At 51.0% G+C, this 25,247-nt stretch overlaps 1 protein-coding gene across 1 annotated transcript in view; it reads right to left on the bottom strand.

Annotated features, from left to right (window-relative positions):
• Afap1l2 (actin filament associated protein 1 like 2) overlaps positions 1-25,247 on the bottom strand; it is a 103,603-nt gene that overhangs the window by 11,782 nt on the left and 66,574 nt on the right. Inside the window, exons 3-10 of the mRNA XM_059256132.1 lie at positions 23,512-23,586; positions 22,225-22,319; positions 15,146-15,236; positions 7,878-8,083; positions 6,172-6,351; positions 4,051-4,140; positions 2,243-2,327; positions 1,669-1,773 (exon numbers count right to left, since the gene is read on the bottom strand). Of these exons, the coding sequence (XP_059112115.1) occupies positions 1,669-1,773; positions 2,243-2,327; positions 4,051-4,140; positions 6,172-6,351; positions 7,878-8,083; positions 15,146-15,236; positions 22,225-22,319; positions 23,512-23,586 (927 nt within the window). The remainder of the gene's footprint in view (positions 1-1,668; positions 1,774-2,242; positions 2,328-4,050; positions 4,141-6,171; positions 6,352-7,877; positions 8,084-15,145; positions 15,237-22,224; positions 22,320-23,511; positions 23,587-25,247) is intronic.

Genomic DNA, 25,247 nt, shown 5'->3' with positions numbered 1-25,247 from the left:
AAGTGGAAGGCTGAGTCAGAGAGACACTGCCAGCCGCCACGATGAGAAACAGCTTGTGAAGATGCCGGTAAGCCACAAGCCATGTGGCAAGGTATAGATTAATGGAAATGGATTAATTTAAGCTGTAAGAACAGTTAGCAAGAAGCCTGCCACGGCCATACAGTTTGAAAGCAACATAAGTCTCTGTGTTTACTTGGTCGGGTCTGAGAGGCTGTGGGACTGGCAGGTGAAAGAGATATATCCTGACTGTGGGCCAGGCAGGAAAACTCTACCTACACACCGATGCACCCTTGTCCTCGAGGCAACAAAGATGAGGAGAACCTGGCTCCTGGGCCTTCTCCACACCCGTGTGCGACAGGTTGTCTTCTCTCCAAGCCTCACCTCAAATACACAGTCTTATGAAATAGGTCTTCTCCATTCTAAGTGACTGGCAGCTGCTCTGGGCCCTAGCCAGGTGAGCAGGCAGGAGCTGAGAGTAGACAGCCTCCCTCCAGCCCCACCCACAGTGGGTCACATGGTGGGTAGCGGGGATCATGTGTATCTCTACACCACAATATGGAAGACAGACTGGAACCTGAGCTCTAAGCTGATGCTACTGCGGCCATCCAGGCCCTCTAAACAGTAAGAAATTTAGATCAAATGTATGAAGGGTGAGTTCCTGAGCCCTTGTGTCCTCACCACCATGTCCCCAGCCAGAGGAAGAAGAGTATGTGTGAACGAAACAGTTCCAGAGATAATCTGGTCACATCGCAGACAGTGATACACTGGGACCAGGCTCCCAGGCTGTGCACTGTTTCCTAAGGCTTCAGTGACAGGCGGGACCAGGCTACTCCCCAACCTGGGAAGCAGAATGCTCCAGAGGGAAAGCCTTGTCTTCCACCCAGCTGGCCTCCAGGCCTCAAGCAACAAGAGAACTGGGGTCTCACGAAAGAACCCAGGAGTGGGACAGATAAAAAAGATCCAGAGGTGAGCAGTAATAGCCTCCAAGCCCCAGAGAGGGCTGCAGCCAGAAGCCCCAGGCTGGGAATTAAGATATTTCACACCAGGATAATTTTTTAGGCCTGGCCTGTCTCCCTCTTGACCTCAGTTTCTTCAATTATGAGTGACAGCAGGAGAGATAACCCGTGAGAACCTACCAGCACCCACACCTGCCCTCTGAACCTGCCACTCGGCTTCCCCAACAGGTCTCACCTGTCCCTACCTCAGAGGGTTTTCTCCAGTTCTCAGGCAGTTAAACCTACTTAGTTCCCACCTCCCCTCCAAGGTCAGGTCCATGAAGCCATCTCTGGTCACAGGGCAAGAAAGGTTCTTCATGCCCCAAATCCTGACTATGAAGATGGTCCCATGTGCACTCAGGTGAAGGACTGTGCCTTCCACCCACCTGCTCTGACACTGCCTGTCGTACCCACACCACAGAGCAATAAAATTGTGTGCTTAAGAGAACACTGAGATGCTACCAACCACTTACACGTTACTTCCTCAAAGGACCCAACACTGTAGCAGGACAGAACCTGGTAAAGCATAAAGAACAACCCAGGGGAGACAAACCCAAACCCCAGCTTTGTGTGCTCTCCAGCATCCTCGGCCTTCTCTGCGTGGGTTCACCTTCTAAGACAAGTGCTACACAGTGAAGAAGCCCAGGGCTGTGGTGGTCGCCATGGGTCTTACTAGATGTCTCAAGGGATCTTTCTGGGGGCTCCTGTGAGGTAGATTTCTTCCTGCCCAGGTTCATTAGGTTGCTCAGTTTGAGGCCAGCAGAACATTTCTTCTTGACTGTTAAGATGAGAGAGAAGCTATCAGTGCTGGACACAGCCTGCCCACATGCAAACCCATCCCCACTCCCTGCTCATCCCTCCCAGCCTACACACACTCATGTGCACACCCATGCACATACACATCTTCCCCACATGAGGATCGCCAGGCCACGTCAGCTATTCCCAGTCATGCACTCGTGGAGATACACAGGCACCTCAGTGTAGATGAACACTGGGAATCTTTATAGACGGTGTGGCCTCAAAGAGGTTTGAAACAGGACCAGCAAAGAAGAGCTGGAAGGATGTTCTCTCCCCCAGCCTGTGGCAAAACTTAACTTTGGTTTGGTCCTCTCTCCTTTTGTTCTGTTGGGGGCTATGTTAGAATCAGCTACCCCCACAACAATTAGGGTTGAGCCAGACAGCCAGGTCTCAAACCCTAACTACTGTGGCCCTCTCACCCAGGAGACAGAGGGCCATAGCCTGGTTACCGTCTTTGGTCTCTGGGACCTCAGGGTGGCTATCAACGGAGCTCCCGTATTCCGAAGCTGACACGTACTTCTCAGCTATATCTGGCTGTGGACAACAAAGAGACAGACAGTGATCACTGCTAGGAACAAGTACCCTGAGAACTAAAATTTAAAGGGAATCATGGCTCTTGTGAGTATGCTAGAGACCACCCAACCAAACTTCTACCAGCCAGTATTGAGGTCACTGGTAGGACACTAGCTGTTGGACCTGATATGACAGTGGCCCATGGCCCGTGGGAAGCTGCACCTGCAGGGAGGACCCTCATCCTCACCCAGTGGGAAACTGCACCTACAGGGAGGACCCTCGTCCTCACCCAGTGGGAAGGGAGCCTGCAGGGAGGACCCTTGTCCTCACCCAGTGGGAAGGGAGCCTGCAGGGAGGACCCTCGTCCTCACCCAGTGGGAAAGGAGCCTGCAGGGAGGACCCTCGTCCTCACCCAGTGGGAAAGGAGCCTGCAGGGAGGACCCTCGTCCTCACCCTGTGGGAAGGGAGCCTGCAGGGAGGACCCTCGTCCTCACCCTGTGGGAAGGGAGCCTGCAGGGAGGACCCTCGTCCTCACCCTGTGGGAAGGGAGCCTGCAGGGAGGACCCTCGTCCTCACCCAGTGGGAAAGGAGCCTGCAGGGAGGACCCTCGTCCTCACCCTGTGGGAAGGGAGCCTGCAGGGAGGACCCTCGTCCTCACCCTGTGGGAAGGGAGCCCAGACTCATTCCTGTTGGCAGCCAAACAAGGAGTGAGACCCTGAAGACGCGCCTCTTGCTGAGCTGGAGGGGCTTTCCATGTGGCCTTCAGCCTCCAGAGAATAAAGGGCCTCCCTCCTCTTCCTCCTTCTCCTTGTTTAAGCGCTCCATGTGCCCTCTGTCTTTCTGCTCTGTCAGTGCTAGAGACTCAAGCTGAGACAGCCATGCCCCTGTGACTGCTGTGTGCTCTCTACCTGTTGATACTTGGGACTAGAAAGGGTGACCCGCAGGTGACACACTTAGTCCATCTTCCTTGATCCTTAAAACCAAAGCTCCCCAGAGCACTGTGCAAGGCAGCCCTGGAGCCACTGGCTGGAGCCGCATAGGGATGGCTCCACCTGGAGGCTAGGGACTAAGGGTGGGGGTGGGGCATGAGCCTCAGCCTTGCAAAATAAATCGCCAGCTTAAGAATACAGAGTGATTTGCAACAACCAAGTTGCAAGATCAGTCTAGACTCCATCGACAGATGATAAAAGAAAATGCATCCTATAAATACAATGGAGTTTTATTCAACCACGAAGAAGAATGAAATCTCATCACTTACAAAAAAATAAAAATGAATGCAACTGGAGATTGTCACATGGAAGAAAATAGGTCAGACTCAAAAAGACAAATGCTGCATGGGCCCCTAAGTTCTATACAGATACATAAAATAATTAATGTATGACATACAAATGGCCAGGGGGACCAGCGGATGGAGATGTGTGACACACTTGTATGAAAATGTCCTTTGAAACCCATCACTATGTGCAATGAACTTAGCCCACTAAAGTTTTATATAAAAAAGGAACACAGGGCAAAGTGATTTTTGTTTCAGTAATGTTTCCTCCTTAAGCAAGACAAGGTCTATAAGCGTTTCATCCATTTTCCTGCCAAGCTCACTTCCTGCTCTTATCCAACAAGCATTGTGTGTTTCTTATTAATTGGGCTGCAAGACAAGAGTGAAGAACAAGACTTTCGATTTGACACTCTGATTTTCACTAAGAAGACAGAGAACTGGACCTCTCCTCTGGGCAGGGTGGAGCCTTACTTTCTGACAGTTCAAGCGCTGAACATCTGGTGTGTACTGGTTGCCCTCTGAGGCTCCTTCGTAAGGCAGGCCACTCACCTCCTGGATGACCTGGATTGAAGAAGCACTGTGAACAGAGGCCACCGTCCTTGTATGGCCCCGCTGCCCCGCCCTCGTGGCAGAAAACACAGACCCTCCAAGAACAGACACACTTGTGCCCCGTCGCAGCCCACAAGTGTTCCGGGGACACAGTTGCTCACTCACACACTCCCTGTAGGAACCCCTAATCTGGAGGGTGTGCCAGGGGCCTCTGCATCCCTGGACACCATGAGCCCCCTTTCTGCCACCATGAGGGCAAGGGTTCTGTCCTGTTGTGAGTGTCATGAATGGTGAGTGTACACTTGCTGATGCTTCCCTGACTTGCCAGGACTGTGGTCTCCACACCGTTTGGAAGCAGGCTTGGATACTACTTTGATCTGATGTAAACTCTGCACACTTGCTGACCATGGGCCACTAGTCATGGGCCACCTCACCTCTTCTAGAAAGGACCTGTTTAACTGGTATTTGGTGCCTTGCCTGTAGTTACACAGGTCAGAGGTGGCCCTGATCTCACTAATCAGCTCTGCACCCCCCTTCTGAGCCCAGGACCACCTAGGGGTAAAAGTATGAGGGAAGACAGGTATGTGTGTATGTGTGTGTGTGAATGTGTGTGTGCATAGGTGTGTGCACACACATTCACACCCACACACCCATTCCAGAAACCCTTTGGAAGTAGGAAGAGCAGTTTCAAGTGCCCTCTGTTTTTGGTCTCTCCCTACAATCATTTGTAGAAGTGAGTTTGAAATCAGAGGCAGCAAAGGACTGCAGGAAGCACAGCCCTGGGGAAGAGGAGGCAAGGCATTTCTTCCTTCCCAGCCTGCCCCCAGCTAGGAGCACAGAACCATGAAGGATATGCAGCATTTCCTAGGAGGAAGGCAGGGCCTGGAATCAGCAGTCACTGCATCTATAACACTAGACACTGTAGCTGTGAGGACTCAGTGTGAGGTACTGAATACAGGACAGGCACCTTCATTCCTGTCCTTATTAGCTTAGACCAGAATACATGGAGGTCCTGCCTAGGAGGGAGTTGACCATCCTGCCATGTTGCAGGCATGGGCAGCTTCCCGGAGCCAGGCCACCTCTGCGCTCATCTGCATGGAGGACACAGAGCTGGTGTCTTCTGCACAGTGCTCTTGTCTTTGAAGCTTCCAGCAAGAGCTGTGGGACCAGGGAGAGAGGGTAAGGGTCTGGGGAAGGATAGGCAGGTCTGAGCAGACAGAGGGACAGTCCTGGGAACCAGACATAGGAACAGTATGCACACGCATATCCTGTATAGGCACATGCCCATAACTATGTGTGCATGTGTGCAGTGTCTGTGTATGCCGGTATACATGTACGCACATGTGTGAGTGAACTTATGAGTATGAGGATGGACAGGACTGACAGAAACCAAAAGGGAGAGCTGGGCAAGAGAAAGAGTTCAACCAGCAACTCAGCCCTGGGTCCCGAGAACACTGCAGACCCAGACCAGCCCCTTGCATTCTCTGGGCCTCAGCTGGCCAAGGGTCCTGTACTTGGTATACACTGGGTCCAGTGCTGAGCATTCTGCATGTATTAAAAAACCAACTTAAGATCACTTCACATGCATATACACACACACACACACACACACACACACACACACACACACACACCGTGCACGCATGCATGCACACCAGGTTTTACTTTCCAGAGTCAAATAATGGCTCAGGAATTCTCCAGATCCTCCAAACTGCACATCTGTCTGTATAGTGGCCCCTCTGTTCTACATGACAGTCTATAACCACCTTAAAATTCTTCAGAAGGGACTGAAGTACCTGTCAGTCCCTCCTAGGATACTGGCTTGGCCAGACATCTCAAAACATTAAGTGGTTTCACAAAAACATCTTGTCAACTGGGCTGTGCTGGCACATGGCTTTAATCCCAGCACTCTGGAAGGTAGAAGCAGGTGGATCTCTATGAGTTTGAGACCAACCTGGTCTACAGATCGAGTTCTAGGACAGCCAAGGCCACACAAAACAAAACAAAACAAAAACATCTGGAGGTCTGGTGCACTCCGCTTACCCGAAGCCACTGCTCAGCTTGGTCCTTGCTCTGCAGCCCCAGCACAATCACATCGGCATTCATCGGAGTGATCTTCAGCTTGTGCTCTTTCTTCCGTACCTGTTTCTCCTTGTGCACAACGCTGCTGCCCAGCAAGTTCACATCCAGCTGAGGGCTGTGATCTTTGGATGATTTGTAACACTAGAAGAAAAACAAGAGGCTACTTTGCTGGGGTAGAGGGGTGGATTCTGCAAAGGAGGGGCCCTTGAACACTGAAATGCCCCCCCCCCTTCATGAGCCTGACCATATCCCCAAGCCATAGGGCTGGATACCCTAAGGCAAGCCTTACCCTCCATCAGACTCTCTCTCTTCTTCAAGCCTCCTTCTCCCCGACTTTGACTAGGGATGTTCCAGGACCTGAATCACCCAAATAGTTCTACATTGCTCTGGCCTTGGAGAAGGGGGCTCCTCAAATACAGCACGCACCACTTAATGATGTGCTGCTCACTGGTGGGTTACAGTGATACACAATGGCTTCATAAAATCACTTCCCTTAATGACACCGTTGTCCTAGCTTGTGTAAGAACCTGTGGTCCTCACATAGTAATGACATCACCTGAGGACACACTTCTCAGAAGGTGTCACCCACCCCACTAAGTGACATAGGACTCTCTGTCCCCTGTAGACAGAACTCACTTCTCCACAGTGGGACAAGCTACTCTTTCTCTACCTTTCTGTATGTCTTAGCTTCCCCAGCAAAAGACCCATTGGGCATGAAAATCAAGCTTATGGTCTATCTTGCCAGATAACGGAACTCAAAGGAAGGGACTATCTATCACCCTATACCAGAGAAGACATGTTGCCCTTCAATATCTCACTGTAAAATGAAGGTCCTCACAGGATAGCTAGCAAGACCACTCCAAAAAAACATCTGGAGTGAGATGGACATACTGTGACCAGAGGGAAGGTGTTCATAAAGACCTCATGAAACTTTAGGTCAGAACACAAAGCTGTCAATTTTGTTCTGTTTTTGAGGTAAAGTCCTGCTATGATGCCCAGGCTGGCCTTGAGTTCTGAAACTCAAATAATCTTGCCCTATACTCCGGGGCAGCTGACCAACCACACCTAATTCAAAGCCGTGAATTTTTTATTTAAAATATCAGGAAATGGAACTATTGTCAGAGTCGAGTCTCTGGTTCCTCTGTGGGTTTTGACTTAGAATAGGTGGCACTAAATCTTGTAGTTCTTGGGAGGATTCCAACAGTCCTCAGGTTGCTCAGACCAAAACAGTAGCCAGAACTGGAGCTGGAGCTGGGCTGAGGGAGCAGCTGGGTTGGCACACCATCATATTAGAAGGACCAAGGGACAGAAAAAAAAAGAAAAAGCAAGGGGACCACTGTGGTGGCAGATGTCTGTAATCTAAGAAAATGATGAGTTCAAAGCCTGCCTGGGTTACATGGTGAGACCCTGCCTCAACCCCCCTCCTAAAAATAAGGTGCAAGGGATAGGATGAGCAACTTTCCTGCTTCAACAGCTTAATCTAAAACTACTAGATCTTCCTAATGCAGACAAAATACATTCATCTGCACCTGCAAAACTCTGCACACTATCTTAAGTTAGGGAAAGGTTAAACCTCCTGATGTCAAAGGCTCTACTCCCAATGTCATACCAGGGAGCACCCCCTCTTCCATCCCTCCCCGGCCCCAGGAAAGAAGATGAGGACTGACCAAGAGCCTGGTGTCCCTGATCACACAGAGCTGCTTGGCCCACTGGCCCAGCCACTTCTTGCGCCACAGGAAGGCACAGATGCGGGCGTCGCGCATCAGCTCAATGCTGGCCTCAGGCGAAGGCCACTGGTACGGGGCTGCCTTGCCTTTACTGTTCTCCTCTTCATCATAGGACTCGTAGGAGCTGCTCACAGCCTCTCCATCCTCTGCAAGGAAGACCCACCCCATCAGTCAGGGCCCAGCTGGGCAAGAGAATCCACACATAAGCAACACTTCACAGGGTAGCAGGCAGGAGCAGCTGGAGACCCCAGGCTGCCACCCACCTGGCCCTCCCATCCTTGAAAAACCTCAATGGTTTTCCACCCCCACCCTCTTGAAGAAACTTCTCAGATGCCGACTCAGAACACAGAGCACATTTCCCTGCCCAAACTCTATCTTCATGGATCCATAGACAATCCTGATGAGATAGAGCTGCCCTGTAGATGAACTGCATGCTTGCCCTATGGGCCTCTGGAGCCAGTGGGGGTTCCAGGTTCCAGGCTGGGTCTAGCTCTGCCCCAGGTCTGGGAGGGGCCTGTCTCTTCAGGGGGAAAAAGAAAAGGAAAAGAGGCCACATAAACCATAGCAGGAAATGATATTCTCAGAAGTGGCTGTTTCCCTTGTTTAGGGTGTGGTGGTGCACACCTTTAATCTCAGCACTGGGGAAGCAGAGGCAGGTGGATTTCTGTGAGTTCCAGGCCATCTTGATCTACATAGTAAGACCTTATCTCCAAAGGAAAAACAATAACAAGAACAATGTGATGAGGCCTGATCAGAGCCCTTAACAAATCTGCCAGTTCCCCAGGCCACGTCCCCTCTTCTCCTCAGAACAGCCCCCACCCAGCTCCTTACCTGGGCTCTATCTTACAGCTACTCCCACTGCTGGCCAGAGGCCTCTTTTCGTTCTACCTTAAAGAATCCTTCAGCACAGCACAGTACAAACGGCATGATTTGGTGCACACTTCACCTTCTTCCAAGTCTAGTTCATATCCCCACTGTCCTGCAAGCATGGTTCTTCTCCAGCCTCATCGCTGTGTTTGAGGCCAATGAAACCATGTGGAATAATCAGTCTACCTCCTACCCATGCATGCATCCATGCATGTGTGCATCCATGCATGCATCCATCCATGCATCTACCCACCCATCTATATATCAGTACATTCATCTAGCCATCCTTTAAAAAGTATTATGGGAAAGAAAAGGGGACTCTGGATTCCCGTGACAACCCCTAACCAGTGATCTTGATACTCTGCCTGAATCCCCAACGGACAAGGAGCTCTATATTCTCCCATCGCTAGACACTCCCCTCTACTCAGAAAAGCAGCCCCAACTGCTGCTTCCCTGTGCCCTCCACACAGCAGTTCCTGGTCTGTCCCCGAGGCAGACTGAACAACAACCCCTGCATCCCATGACTCATTTCAAGAGACAAGCTGCCCCCCCCCCATTTTATCTTTTTAGCTGGGTTCCTGCATATTAGTTAAACAGAGTTACAATTGAATTAGAATATAGGAAAGAGGGATGGGGCTACTGTGTGGTTATTCTAGTCATGGTGCCAAAGAAACATATTTACTTTGTTTTAATATTTCTAAAAATAACACTTTAAATATTTTCATACCAGTTTTCTTTAAAAGCAGTATGGTACTGCTCATCTTCCTGGCTTACCAAATACATATAAAACAAAAGGATACCAAGCTCATAATTCATACCTGTTATATCCATTAAATGTTCAAAGATGGAAAATCACAACACTTCCCAGCGGGGGACCCTAGGCTCTTGTGTTTCTGTGGTACTGTAAGCTCACACCAGCCTCTCAGAAAGTAGCCTGGCCACCTGTTGTTCCAAGAGCCATAAAACATGCATACTTTCTGATCCAGTAATCCCAGTCCTGAGAGTTTATCCTGGGAGACTACAAGGCTGACATCTGACCTCCTGGCATATGCTGTAGTATGCGCATGCCCCCCACCTCCTGTACTTCACTCTCAAATAAAAAAATGTAAAAATTCAAAGAAGAGGAAGACTGAGAATGAGCTCTTGCCTAACCTGCACAAGACCCTCAGCTAGATCCCAGCACCAAAATAAATAAGTAACTAGAGAAGAAGGAACATTACATGCATTAATGTATCCATTGGCGTGTTACTTAGTAGCGAGCAGCAGGGGGCTGCCTAAGTCAGTATGATTTCATCTACTTGGCAGCATTCATGTACCCACAATCAATTAAAGCCCTGAAAACTAGTCTGCAACTCAGTGGTCTCCCTAAGAGGGCAGGCGGGAGGTAGAACTGCAGGTATGCATGCAGATAGACTACCAGGCAACAGAGAACTCGGGGGAGTTGATCTGAGAGGGAGATGGTGGCCAGGGTGCTTAGGGTAAGTTGCCTGAGTTGTCAGTACTGTAGCACCTGTAAAAAGGGAATGAGAACGACCCGTGTCACTGCGGTTTTTCCTTCCAGAACAAGAACCGGCCAAGAGAGGCGGCAAAGCTGGGTGTGAGTGCTCTGGCTGTCCCCAGCGCCCAGTGTGGGCATCTGAGACGGTGCTGCGTGCTTGGTGGGGAGTTCTGATGGTGTGCGGTCCCCAGAAGCTAGCTAAGACACAACAGCTAATCCTATATCAGGCCTAGCTTGGGAATTGTGAGGGCAAACGTATTACTATTGTGTTTACCCTTAGGAAGGACAATAGGCCCTCATTAATGTTGAATTTTCTTAAAACAGATCTCTGGCGGGTTTGGAGACTTGGCTCAGCGGTTAAGAACACTGACTGTTCTTCCAGAGGACCCAAGTTCAATTCCCTGCACTCACAAGGCAGCTCACAACTGTCTGTAACTACAGTTCCAGGGCACTGGACACCCTTACCCAGGCAAAAACACCAATGCACATAAAAATAAATATTAAAAAAGCAAACAAACAGATCCCTGGCTTGCAGGGATGTGGAGTAAGGAGGAATGAAAGGCAGCAGATAATCATGACCAGGATGCATCTCTCTGTCCTGTGAGCGTCCTCAGGAGCCAAGGACCAATCACCATGAAAGAAAGCTACAAGTCTTGTATCCATATTTCCTGGTTCCACGGGTGCAGCTTTATGGAAGGCAGAGTGTCCCACAGGCAGGGCTTCATGGAAGGCAGAGTGTCAACATAGTAATATACTCATTGTGCAGGAAAGGGGTATGACTATGTACATGCAGGACCCGGCCATGGGGACAGGAAGAAGGCAGTGGCCTTCCGGGACATGCACTCATTTCAGAGAAGGTTACAAGCAAGAAACCATTGGCATTCCAACTCTGAGGACAAGCAGTACCCAAGGCGATCGTGGCATAAATGACTCCTTCAGGCAACTGTGCCCATTTGGGGACTCCAGTGGGGAGATATGCTCCATAGTGACCTGCATGATTGATGTTCAACAGCACAGATAGAGAAGGGGGGAGGAGGGAGGGAGAGAAGGAGGGAGAAGGGAGGGAGAGAAGGAGGGAGGAGAGGGAGAAAGGATAAGAGAGAGGCACAGTCAAGCACAGAGACGCAGATGTGGCATGTGGCTGTCTAGCATTAGTTCTCAACCTGTGGTTTAAAGCTTTTCACGGGGATTGCATAAGACCATCTGCATATCAGATATTTACATTATGATTCATAACAGTAGCAAAACTGCAGTTATGAAGCAGCAACGAAAATAATTGTATGGTTGGGGTCACCACAGCATGAGGAACTGTATTAAAAGGTTGCAGTGTTAGGAAGGCTGAGAACCACTGCACTAGGGGTTACTCACTGCTGTCCGCTCTGAGGTGTGGACTCATCAGGTGAGGCAAAGGATGTCATTTACTAGCTTTGTTCACATCTAGAGGTGACCACTAGTCCTCACCAGTGACATGTGGACAGAGTGACATATGTCATGTCTGGGTAGTACTTTTAAGACACAGGCAGGCATTTCCCACTCTCTCTTTACATAGGATGCTCTGGCCCTGGAGGGTGACTGAGCCAAACATGAGAGGCACCTGAGTACCCAAATTACACAGGATCAGAAATGTCACACTACTCGGAGTAGAAACCAATGCCAGGGAGTTACAAATTACAGCAACTGGTACTCCCCGGCTCGGCACATCAGGATGAAGACCCTGATGTCTTGGGCAGCGATGGCCCTTGGTGTCTCAAGCACAAGCCCCCAGAGCACTCGGTTAGCACTTGCTCAGAGGGCAGATCCTGACTCAGCGGAACAGCGTTGGGACACTGGTAATAAAGCAGGACAGGAGTCCCAGCACCCGGCCTTGTCAGGGAAGCCAGTAAGTCCTGTCGGCCAACCAGCTAGAGAAACCCCTCTGCTCTGCGCTCCTTCCTGTTTGCTGAGACCAGGTCACTCTGCTCGAGCAGATGTGGGGACAGCAGGCAGGAAGTGGGGGCTGTCTGGCTTGCCACATAGGTAAAGTTCTCTGTCACAAGGATGTCCAACTCCCCAAACTGTCCCCAGAGCTCTTGTCCCCAGATGGTAGGAGAGACAGGCAATCTTCCCACCACCTGCTCTCCTGGCCCATTCCACCTGGAAAGTTCAAACTGACAGCGAGAAGCCCCAGGCCAGGTGGTAGCCAGCAGGGACGCACGGGTGTGAGGCAGACAGCGGCAGGCTGGGTGTTTCTGACCACTTGTTTGTGTGGAGGTGAAGTGTCTGCCTGTGTGTTTAGAAGACAGGTCCTGGCTGGCAGGTGCCACACCCAAGAGAGCAGATGGGCTCAGGATACATGGAGGTGCTCACTGGGTGAGTCACTGTTTCTACCGTCAGGGTGCATCCAGACAGCATCGCCACACCCTTGGTTGGCTTGGGTCTGAAATCACAGCCTGGCTGTGACTTGCAGGACCTCACTAGCTCCATGGGCCGAAGTGAAGCTCATCTGCCCACAATGCCAACCACTTATAATATCCCCAGTCCCTGCAAGCCCTCACCTCCCACACAGTTCCTGGGACTAGGGGGCACAGGTGAGTGAGAAGAGAGAGAAAAGACCAAGTGTTCTGGGTCCTATCTCATTTTAGTCCTTTTGTTGAAGAAATGTACAAGGCTCTACTTCACCCAAGCTCATTCCCACCACCAGGCACCCACACTCACCTTTGACCTTTGCAAAGTGCTCTTAGGACTACAAAACACTGTCACAGAGGAAGGAGGAAGGAGGACTTGAGAAGATGCTGATCTTGATGTTGCTGCCCCTAGAGGCCACTTGTCAAAGACTTGACCCCAGTGTGGTGTTACTGAGAGACACTCTCCAGAGTCTTTGAGGGTGGAGAGGTGGTTCAGCAGTTAAGTGCATTTGTCTTTACAGAGGGCCCAGGTTTGGCTCTAATCACCCACATGGCTCCTCACAATCACTTTAACTCCAGAGGATCTGATGCCCTCTGCTGGCCTGCTTGGGCACTAGGCACAGACATGATGTGTGTGTGTGTGTGTGTGTGTCTGTCTGTGTGTGTGTGTGTGTGTGTGTGTGTGTGTGTACAAAATACCCATACAGATAAATATTAATCATTTTCTTAATGAGAAAGCTCAAACAGAGGAGTAGAAGCTTCGTGAGAGGTCCTAGCTATTGGAGTATCCTCAAAGGGGTCACAGGACCCTCCCCTCCCCACCTTGCTTTTGCTTGCTGGCTTTGAGGCGAGCAAGTTGCACATGTCCCCCACTGCACACGTCCCCCACCGCTGTCCCGACAGGTCTAAAGCAGCCAAGAGCAGTGTGTCCGCCCCATCTTGAAGTAGAGTCTGCAAACCTTTGGGCCTAATCAAACCTTTTTCCCTTTTAGGTGAATTCTCTCAGGTCTCATGATAGCGATGAGAAGGACAACGGCAAGCTGAGGAGCCTGGCCAAGAAGAGCAAGATTCTAGCATCCAGCTCAGCTTGCACAGCAGAGTTTCTAGATCCTAAGTTAGGCGGGTCATGAACTGACCTGCAAAGAAAGGCTTGCCGTCCCACTCAAGGAAAAAGCAAAGTCCCCACCATGGCCAGCAGCCCTTCATATGCCCCTCCTCACTCTCTCCTGACTCGCCTGGCCCTGCCACAGTGGCTTCCTTGTTCATCAAACACACCAAGGAATCCCCTGACTGAAGGCTTTTCTCTCTGCCCAGAATCCTCTCTGTGCAGTTACGCGCCTGGTCTGTCCCCCCAAGCTCAGACACCTGCCCAAGGTCATAGTGTCGCACTCACTGCGTCTCTGAAGCAGGCAAAGCCACTCTCGCATTTTCGGCCCTAACAGCCATCCCCAAACAAAACCTGTGGTGATTTAATTGTGTACCCCAATATATTGTATACTCTAATAAACTTATCTGGGGATCAGAAGACAGAGCCAGCCACTAGATTAGACATAGAGGCCAGAAAATGGTGGCACACACACCCTTAATCCTATCACTCGGGAGGCAGAGATCCATCTGGATCTCTGTGAGTTCAAGGCCACACTGGGAACAGAGCCAGGCAGCGGTGGCACACACCTTTAATCCCAGCACTTGAGATCTCATGTCTTTGCTTGGAAAGCACACACGCCTTTAATCCCAGGAAGTGACATGGCTGGGTGGAGAATGGTATATAAGGCATGAGGAGACAGGAACTAAGCAGCAGTTCAACTGAGACCCTCAGGGGTGAGGACTCAGAGGCTTTCAATCTGAAGATTAGTAGAAACAGGATCGGCTGAGGAGTTGGCGAGGTGAGGTTGGCTGTGGCTTGTTCTGTTTCTCTGATCCTTCAGCTTTATCCCAATATCTCTGTGTGTGTGTATGTGTGTGTGTGTGTTTATTAATAAGACTGGTTAGCAATTCGTGTTACAAAATCTGAGTTACTTGTGGCCTGTGCTCTCCATTGAACACGCTTGTTCTTGCTCTGCTAGTGGGAGCATAGTAACTGAATCTAGAGAAAGAGCATGAGTGCTTCCCTCAGACTCAGCCTGACCTCCACATCTATCGCTGCCCGGGGCCACAGGCCCTTTGGCCGGCACATCTCTCCTACACCACATCTCTGTGCTGAGTGAATAGCCAGGTAGGAGTCTGGAACCCCGTAGATACAGGAAGCTGCTCCTGCGAGCATCCCCAGTCTTTCCTCACAGGCAGGTGGGGGCTAGACACTTCACACAGACCAAAGACTGAGCGTTGTATGGCCAGTTCTCAACCGAGGCCATTTCCTGTGTCATGTCACTTTGTCTGCCTGTCACCAGACGATGAATCAGCACCAGCCCCTGGGTTATAGCAGTTAGACCCCTCTGGGCCCAGCCCCTGGGACATACCATTGACGGAGGTGTCATATGGCTCCGCCTCTTCATAGTAGCCCTCAGGAGACTCAATCTTTGGAACCGTGAGCTGCTTCCGCTCTGGAATCTGTAGCACAAACAGACAAAGCCAGCAGCTTCAGATGGGGCACCCTGGGAGCAACCACGATGACACTTTCATGAGGGGAGACGGAAGTAAAATATGCCGTCTAGTAAAATATGGCTAGACTGTCAACAAGTTGACCGGGGAGCAGGAACTCTGCCCTGGGGGACGGGATGGCCTCTAAGCCTCGTTTGCCTCCTCTCTAAGGAAGAATCCTAGCCAGGCCATTTTGGGGGTACACGAGCCAAAGTGTGAGAGATTTGGGCTGGAAAGATGGCTCAGAGGTTAGGAGTGTTTGCTGCAGTGTCATGGGAAGCAGAGCTGGGATCCTAGGACCATATGACAAGGTGGGCATCCTGCAAACGGCTGCAACCCCAGCTCGAAGAAATCTGACACCCTCTCCTGGCCTCTGCATGTGTGCATTCTCGCTCTCTGTCTCTGATACACACACACACACACACACACACACACACACACACACACACACAGGGCCCGGCCCACATGAAACACAGGAGGTAACTATAATTGGTGAGGGGCCTCCTCAACCCCAGGTCTGCAGTCTGTGTGGAAAGGGCAATGGGTATGCCCAAAGCAGCCGCCCCCCACGACTATCATGACGTCAGCTGAGGCAGGCCTACATAATCCCGGGTCTAATACCTGTCCCGACCCCACTGTGGTTGGCTTCATATCAGTGGAGCTAGAGCAGGCATGAGGCAGGCAGGCTCCGCCCTACCCTTCTCCTCCCACAGCCATACAGGAAGGAGCAGGGTCATGAGGTCATAGCCTAGTGACAGCAGATACTGTGTCCACTGGCAGAGGTGGCTTCTGAGAAGTGACCTGCCCCTGGGCTCTCTCCCTCCTGAGGCCTCGCACGCAGTAGGTAGGCACTCAGAAGCTGCCAGAGCTGATCCTTGGCTTGCTGCCAGCACCTGGTACAAAATCTCTGTTTTGTCATCTGCTCGGCCAGCAGCCTGAGGAAGGGCAGCCTATGAGACCAACTATGACGCCAAGTGCTGCCTCCCGGGGTCTGAGGGGAGAGTTCTCTCCCTGGACAGTCTTGGGGCTTGAACATCTTAAACTGGCTGCCTCCCTGTGAGGAAGAAAGTCCTGTCTGGAGGGACACTCCAGGCACCCAAAATTTGGCCCTGGGTCAGGGAGGGACTTGTGGGAACTGAACAAGTGGGAGAACAGAACCTCTGTCACAGGGTCTATGACTAGGGGAGGCCATCTTGTTTAGGGTAGCACACCACGCAGGTTTCTTAGATTCTCCCCAAAGAAAAATCTACTGTAGACGGATCATTAGAGATGGCATAGGACTGTGTGGTGAACACCAACAGTGGATATTGGTTTGTCTGGGCTGTAGTACAAAAAGAAGCACAAATGTCTGTCACCTGGAGTCACGGAGGATTAAACTGTGCTGGGCAGGATTAAGTGTCCAGTGTTTGTTTTTACTAGCCCTCCCCCTAAAATACAAAAACATCAATGTCCCATGAGACAGTGACATCATCAGAGGTCAAAGGACAGAGAGGCTCATATTCCGGGGCTAAGGAGAAAAGACCACTGTGTTAAGGACCATCAATAAGATGTGAAGATTGTGACTGTGATAGAGAGTTTTATATCAACTTGATGGAAACAAACAAGCATTATCTCAGAGGAGGGAGGCTCAATTGAGAAAATGCCTCCATAAGATCTAGCTGTAGGGTATTTTCTTAATCAGTGATTGATGGGGAAGGCCCAGCCCATTGTGGGTGGTTCTGTGTCTGACTGGTGGTCCTGGGTTCTGTAAGAAAGCAGGCTGAGCAAGCCATGGGAAGCAAGCCAGTAGGCAGCGTCAGATCCTGTGTCCAGGTTCCTGCCCTGTTCAGTGCCTGCCCTGACTCCCTTCAGTGATGAACAGTGATGAGGAAATGTAAGCCAAATAAACCCTTTCCTCCCTACCTTGCTTTTTGGTTGTGGTGTTTCTTCACAGCAATAGAACCCTGATGAAGGGAGTGGTCATTAACTGAGGATGCAGAAGACATTTGATTTCAATGCTGAAATAATCAGCCCTCAGAAAAGACAAGGAAGAACCCTCCCTGAGCTGCAGAATTTACCAAGATCCACATTTCTGCTTGTTCTCCAAAGAGCCAGCCAGCACGTATTTTAGGGAACTGTTGCCTCTTGGGGACTTTTGTCTTAGCTGGTTGCAGCATGGAGAAATCCAGACTGTACATGCTAAAGAGATGTAGCCAGTGCGAGAAAAATGGTACTAAACAAAGCAGGTAGCTGGTGGGTGGACCAAAGGGCTGAGGTCGCTTGTGTACTGGTCCCTAAGATGGAACACAGATCCAAAGATGAAGAGTAACCCAGATGACCTGGGGCACCCGTGAATCCTTCCCTGGGGAGCACACTATGGAAAGTTCTGGGGCCACGGTAAGTGGGTAGACCCCTTCCCACACTGACCATGGAAATGCCATTGGGGTGTCAGCTTCTTTCCCCATCAGGAAGCTCCCTTGAGATCAGTGCTAATGTCATGGTTAAGAGGGGGTGGGGCAGGGACGGTGAGCTTGCCAAGATGGTAACTTGTGGCCAGCAAACATCTGTTTCTCTTACGATGACCACAGCACCTGGCTGTGCAGACCGCAGCCTGGAAAGACTTCAGCTGAGTCATGGTCCACACCCACAAGTTCGCTCCAGACCCCTGGCTGCCCTTCACTGCTGGCAGGACCTGGTCTCCTCTGACTCTGTGGGGACTGAAGTGAGGACCTAGCCACTAGGGATAAGTCAGGGTTCAGGGTTGACACACATCCCAAGCTCAGGACAGAGACCACCATCCTGGTCCAGACAGGTACTGCAGACCCAGCATTTGGGTGAAGGTTTTCTGTAGCACTGTGATATTCCGGAGTCAGGAGAGGGAAGGGGGAATCTCCGACTGAGGAGGTTCTCCAGGCTCAGGCCCTGGGGTGGAACTGCCATGTATTCTGCCTGGGAGGCTTGGTTGGTAATGACTCCTGTGTCTCCTCCTCCTGACTCACCTGACCCTGCTCCTCTGGAAACACTGGACTAAGATTTTCACTGCTTCAGGCAGAGTGAGCAGGAAGGCTTAGGGGCACAAGTATGATCATCACATGTGTGTGGGCAGGAAAGAGAGGGCCTGGGGAGTAGAGACCACCCCTTCCTCATGCCACATCTGGAAGCACTGGAGGGTGCCTAGGACAAAATTTGGAAGGCCTTGGACACTCCATACCCTTCCATCAAAGAATGTCAATCTGGTAGGGGGAGGGCCTTGCACCATAAGGTCAGCGGGTGTTGTTAGAACTTTCTGCAGGCCTGGAGCCTGTCCACAGGACTATCACCACACCTCAGAAGGGCCTTTGAGACTGAGCTATTCCTGGGTAGTGACATTTTCTCCAGCACCAACGTTCTTTCAGACGTGGCCCTCTTCCCACACTGAAGTTCCGCCACAGACAGCACAGGGAGTGTCTCTGGAGAGGACAGTGTCTACCTTGTCCTTTCCCCACCCTTCAGGTCTTTACACTGGAGAATGGCATGGATCCCAGGGGCTTCCAGATTCACTCTGACTGGGGTCTTTAGAACTATGACCAAAGGCCAAAGCCAGGCTCTCTACACTGTGTTTGTAAAACGCAGATTTACAGAATACTCCACCTGGTGAATACACCTTCCCTCCAGGTGCTGACCCAGAAGTACCTGGAATGGCAGGTGGCATTTCTGATCAGCTAAGTCATAGTGAGCGATGCCTGGGTGCCCCAGAAAACTTACCAGGTGGTCTCTACTCCCCAGGCCCTCTCTTTCCTGCCCACACATGTGATGATCATACTTGTGCCCCTAAGCCTTCCTGCTCACTCTGCCTGAAGCAGTGAAAATCTTAGTCCAGTGTTTCCAGAGGAGCAGGGTCAGGTGAGTCAGGAGGAGGAGACACGGGAGTCATTACCACCCAGGCCTCCCAGGCAGAATACATGGCAGTTCCACCCCAGGGCCTGAGCCTGGAGAACCTCCTCAGTCAGAGATTCTTCTTCCCTCTCCTGACTCCAGAATATCAGAACCACTCACAACTGGATAGGAGAGCTTCAGGAAGGTGTCTCTCCCAGACCCCCAAAGCACTGGGGTGAGAGTGGAGTGGGGGGAAGCTGAAAGGAACACAGCCCTTCACTTTGCTACAGATCCAGCAAGAAGCCTGCGTTCAGATCCGTCCTCTGTTTCCCTGATGTGGGCCTGGGCCAGGACTCTCAACACTCTGAGATGGTGGCAGAGTCACCTGTCCCTTGGTGGGCAGTGAGGGAACAGATTTGCATGGAGTAGGGTGGAAGTTCAGGAAGAGACCGTCAACAGCATCACTGGGACCCCAGAGGTGAAGATCGGCCTTCCAATAGTCATGCTCCTGACATGGAGAATCCTACCAGCTGCCACTCAGTTCAGGGGACTTCAAGCATGGGACATTGACCCAGGTTCTCAAGAACCACCTCTATGCTCCGTGTGGTGGAGCTGTGTATCCCAGCTTGAAGGACCCTGCTGTCCTTAGAAAGCCTTGAACTGGAGGCTGGTTCAGAGCCATTCTGGGCCTGAGACTTCTTGAGCCTCACAGATCAGGTGATGGCCTACTTGCCCAGAGCTCAGTGACCATGGAGTACTGACCCAGGACCCCTACTTCCTAGACAACCCCCTAGACATGGCCTTGGGTCTTTTCTACAAAGCCTCCTTCTCGGGAAAAGAATCTGGGATCAAATCCTGACTGTCACTTCTAGACTATGAGGTAATGGGCTTTTTTGGCCTTGTCCTGGCTGGATGTTTTAAAAGTCAACTTGACACAAGCTAGAGTTGTCTGAAAAGAGGGAACAACGACTGAGAAAATGCATTTATAAGATTGGCCCATAGTCACGCATATGGGGCATTTTCTTGATTAGTGATTGATGTGGGGGGGCCCAGGCCATTATGGGCAGTGCCCACCCCTGGGCAGGTGGTCCTAGATGATGCAGGAAAGCACACTGAACAAATCAAGGGAAGCAAGCCAGAATCAAGCCTGTCCATGGCTTCTGCTTCAGCCCCTGCCTCGAGCTTCCGGCTTCAAGTTGCTGCCCTGACCTTCTGCAGTGACGGGCCTGGAACTGGAGCTGCGATAAACCTTTCCCTCCCAAGTCACTTCTGACCACAGTGTTTATCACAGCAGCAGAAACTAATGTGGCCCAACATGTAATACTGTGACTCCTCCCTCCGAATCCTGGCTTAATGTGGCGCCCACAGTACTGGTGACTTACAGACTTAGCCTAGTGAGCCGGACCATCTGGTCAGACCGATGCCAACATCACTGTCATTTAAACACCGAGGAACAAAGGGTTGGAGACTTGAAAGAACTTGCTCATGGTCAAAGAGCTAGTGCTGGCCGAACCGAGATTTGAACACACACCCACTCATCACTCACCCACTCTCCATCCAAATATCCATCCACCTACCCACCACCCATCTATCTATCCGGCTATCCATCCACCCATCCATATAACTACCTATTCATCCATCTGCCCATCTATGTATATACCATTCTACATCCCTACCTATCCTTACCCACCAATCCATCCACCCAATCAACCTCACCTACCTACCTGTCCACACAATCACCCTCAACCTACCTACCTATCCTCCCAATCACCCTCAACCTACCTACCTATCCTCCCAATCACCCTCAACCTACCTACCTATCCTCCCAATCACCCTCAACCTACCTACCTATCCACCCAATCATCATCAACCTACCTATCCACCCAATCACCCTCAACCTACCTACCTATCCTCCCAATCACCCTCAACCTACCTATCTATCCTCCCAATCACCCTCAACCTACCTATCTATCCACCCAATCACCCTCAACCTACCTACCTATCCACCCAATCACCCTCAACCTACCTACCTATCCACCCAATCACCCTCAACCTACCTACCTATCCACCCAATCACCCTCAACCTACCTACCTATCCACCCAATCATCATCAACCTACCTATCCACCCAATCACCATCAACCTACTTACCTATCCACCCAATCACCCTCAACCTACCTACCTATCCACCCATCCATCCACCCATCCAAGTGTGCAACCACTACTTTATGGCCTACTCGGTATAGACACTAGGCATGAGGTGGTGGCTGAAAGATACCATCTTTGTCCTGTGGAGCTCACATCTCATAGAGGAGAGAAATAATAAGACAACTAAATCAGTTGGATGCTTGGGGGCCATGCTTGGACACAATATAACTGAGGCAGAGCAGGAATGCAGTGGCTCCTTTATCCAGGCCAGGAAAGTGTGAGAGCTTCTGAGAGAAGAGGAGGCAGCAGTCACCGACAAGCCAGTAGTCCAGAAAGTACAAAGTCCTTGAGGCAGAACCAGCCCCAGGGGCAGAGGGCAGTGAATGAAAAGCCAATAAAGAGGCTGCTCAGCTGCTATCGGCAGGAGGTGCAAGCAGGGGACCAGGTTAGGAACAGAAAGTCTGTTTCCCAGCTTCACAAGACCCACTGGTGGGTTTCAAGTATGAGATGCAATGTGGTACAAATCCTTTCTCTGTTCTGTATATTTGAGACCAAGTCTCACTTTTAGGCCATGCTGACCTGGAACTCACCTGTAGCCCAGGCCAACCTTGAACTCATGGAGACCCTCCTGCCTCAGCCTTCTGAATGTTGGGATTATAGGCATAGCCACCACACCTGGCTAAGAATTACCTTTTCGGAAGGTCACAAATTCATGGACTGGTGACCAGAACAGTTTATGGCCCTGCAGTGTTAGGTACAGGTGACACTTGATGAAGCCTCCCCAGACACACTGCTCATATCACCTGGAGTGTCCTGGTCAGGCTTCCTGTGCTCTGACTTCCCCGGGCTGTGTCCTGCACATAGCGTGCTCAGAATGTGTCAGAGGCTGGGAGGACTGGTCAGACACTCATGAGGACAAACACAAGCTGAGAGCCCGAGTCAGGGAGATGGATCAGGTGTCCTGGCCCAACACTCACCATCTTGGGTGGAGGAAGATCTGGAAGACTCTTCTGCGGGGCTGAGGAGTGCTGGCTGGCCTCCCCATTGGCCAGTGGACCCTGCTCCTTGGGCACTGTAGGCAGCAAGAGAAGGCGGCTTCAGTGAGGGGCGGAAGGGTCTCATTATCCAGGGATGTCTGCTCACTTGTCCTGTCCCTGGCCTGTGTATTCTATTTGAGCAGGTGTTAATTACCCAGGCAGGCAATCCCAAGAACCAAAGCTGTTTTTTTTTTTTTTTCCTCCAAGAATAGGACATAGCAATGGCCAGCCCGACACAGATTCCTCAGAAGTAGCCAGTGTGGGGTTTCTGGAAGGCTCTGCAGCCCTCTCCTACCTGTCCCATTTTCAAAAATGGCCCAGCCACAGAGCTTCAGTGAGCAGGCAGCTGTTTGCCCGTCACTATATTGAGCCACACAAAGCACCAACCTGGTGATTATGGCTCTTTCCTCCCACCATTTACCCAGAAGGTAGAGCGGACACTGGCACTGCATGAGCTTCTCAGCCCCTGACTTGTGGTGGGGGAGGGTAGGGAAAAGGCATGCACACCACACCAAAGAAATTAGGTTTCCAAGTCTCTCCAGTTCAACCAGCCCAGCGAGACAGCACAGGCTGGCTGAGGGCTCAAAGGCAAGCCCTTATCAGGACATGGCAGAGTCTCCGGGGGACTTCCCACCTCTCTCTAAGTCTTTCTGTTTGGGACTTAGAGAAAAACCTTCTTGTGGCCCTGCTGCTGAATGTTCTAGAATGTTCTGGGCCAGACACACACCAGAGGTTCTAAGAGAAAGTGGGCAGAGGAGCAAGGTGCCAGGGGCAAGGCCCCAAGTCCTTCCAGGAGAGAACCCATGCTGCCCAGGAGTATGCTGTGAGCTTCATCTCTTAATATCACAGTTGCTGACACCACCAGTTCTCCTCCCTCCTCCCAAGCAGGCTTTCACCCAAAGAGGCAGGGCTGGAACCGTGGGATCAGCGCCACACATGGCTGCTCTCCTAGAATGTCTGAATTACGACTTCCTCTTCCTGCAATGATGCTGGGAAAAGCCAAGAGATTTTAGGGACATATTCCTTGTCCAATAGGCAAGAAGGTGGTGGCCCCATTGAAACATCCAAAAATATATGAGCCCAAAATACCATTAACCAAAATGTGCATTCCAAAAATAAACCCTGGGCCTGTCTCAGCTGGCTGGGAGGGTGGTGAGGAGGATGGGTGAGGCTTGTGGATCCTCTGCCTGAAGCCAGGCAGCCCCAGCAGCCCTTCGGGCCTTGTACCTTCATGTGGAGATGCTGAGTTCTGCTCCCTGTTGACTGACACTTTGTTCATGTAAATATATTCCTCATCAGAACCTGCAGAGGAAAAGACAGGAGATGTGGCTTCAGGTGACTTTGTTTTGCTTCCAGGAAGAGACAGTATCCACCAAGGTATCTTCACATGCTCGGGGCCCAGGGAGAGCACCAGGCACGGGGTTGGCACGATGGCTCAGTGATCAAGAGCACTTGCTGCACTTGCTGAGGACCAGGGTTCAGTCCTCAGCACCCACGCAGTGGCTCACAGCGGCCTGCAACTGCATTTCTAGGGTCTGCACCACACTCCTCTGGCCTCTGTAGGCACCAGGCATACACGTGATACATGGACACATAGAGGCAAAACACCCATACATGTGAAATAAAGTCAGGTAATTAATTATGAAAAAGCTGAATAAAAGAGCTAGTCACAGAGACAGGTGGAAGACTTCCAATGACTAGGTGCTGGCCACTGGCTTTCTACCCTGGGGGTGGAGGATGGAGGTGGGAAGGCCACAGAGGATAGCTGCAGGACCAGAATGGGTAAATGAAAGGGCATTCATCCCTCAAAGAGCTCCAGCACATTCCACAAACTAAAGATGTCTCTGGACCCCTGTGGCATTGTAAAATATTTCCCATCTGCCTTTGTCATGAGTCATCATAACGGACTAAAATCAGAAGTGTCTAGATTAAAGTAAACCACACTTAGGGTCTTGACATTTAGCTCCCAAAGCCCAGGGTGGAGGTGGGGTCCTTAGGCTGGGGAGGAGGGGCAGGTGAGTGAACAAAACACTCAGGGCAAGAAGTCTGGACATAGGGAGTGGAGAGCACCAGTCCTTTGCTGTGCTGTGGATTGAAACTTGTAGTAATACAACCCCCACCCTCCTTTAAATTACTGATGTATAGGTCAGGCCACTGTTCTGGTTGGTGCCTGCTGGCAGAGGGGAGCCAGCCTCCTGCCACATGCCTGGTTCTTAGGCCCTATGCACCCATTCTTGGAGGCTGCTGAGGAAGCCCTTCATGATTTCTCCTCTTGTGAACCCTCTTGATGGTCCTCTGTGGCCCGTGATTTGCATTTCCTAGCAACACATAGCCGGCCAATTCCTGCGGTTGGACCGTATTCCTGAGCCAATAGACTCAGTGCAAACCTTTGCCAAAGGATCCAATTCAATGCCAATCTCTTCCATGGCCATAGACTGCTGACTCCAGCCAAGGGCCTACAAAAGAGCTCGAGAACCCAGAGGGTCAGGAGGAGGCTAGATGGGTTCTGGCTGACAGTCACAGCCACACCATCTCAGTGTCCAGCCATGCCAGACCAGTAAGCATCGGCCCGGCCAGGATATCTCCACTGGTACGATAGAGGGTGGGGAGAGGTGAGGGACAGGGCTTTGCCAAGCTCTGCTATGAGAGGCAACTTCTGGAAAGTAACCCTGATCTCTAAGCCTCGGTGGTCTTCTCTGCCCCATGGAAGACCATCAAGATGAAAGATTGCCTGTGGACCAAACAAAACTCAAATTTAGGGAGGATGAAAAAGTAAGATCAGTTTATAGTGGACAGAGATTAGAGGCAAGCAACTTAAAGCCTCACAATAAGGAGACAGTAGGGGAAATTACAACACCTCAAATTCAGCATGCTTCTCCACCATTCCGCAAAATCAAATGGATTCCCAGAGACTGTAAACTGACAATCACATGGACTTGATTCTGGAGGACCATTTTACACCA

The sequence above is a fragment of the Peromyscus eremicus genome, chromosome 1, assembly GCF_949786415.1.
Source record: "Peromyscus eremicus chromosome 1, PerEre_H2_v1, whole genome shotgun sequence".
Taxonomy (NCBI): domain Eukaryota; kingdom Metazoa; phylum Chordata; class Mammalia; order Rodentia; family Cricetidae; genus Peromyscus; species Peromyscus eremicus.
The sequence above is the reverse complement of the archived record's forward strand: the minus strand, read 5'-3'. Positions and strand labels throughout refer to the sequence as shown.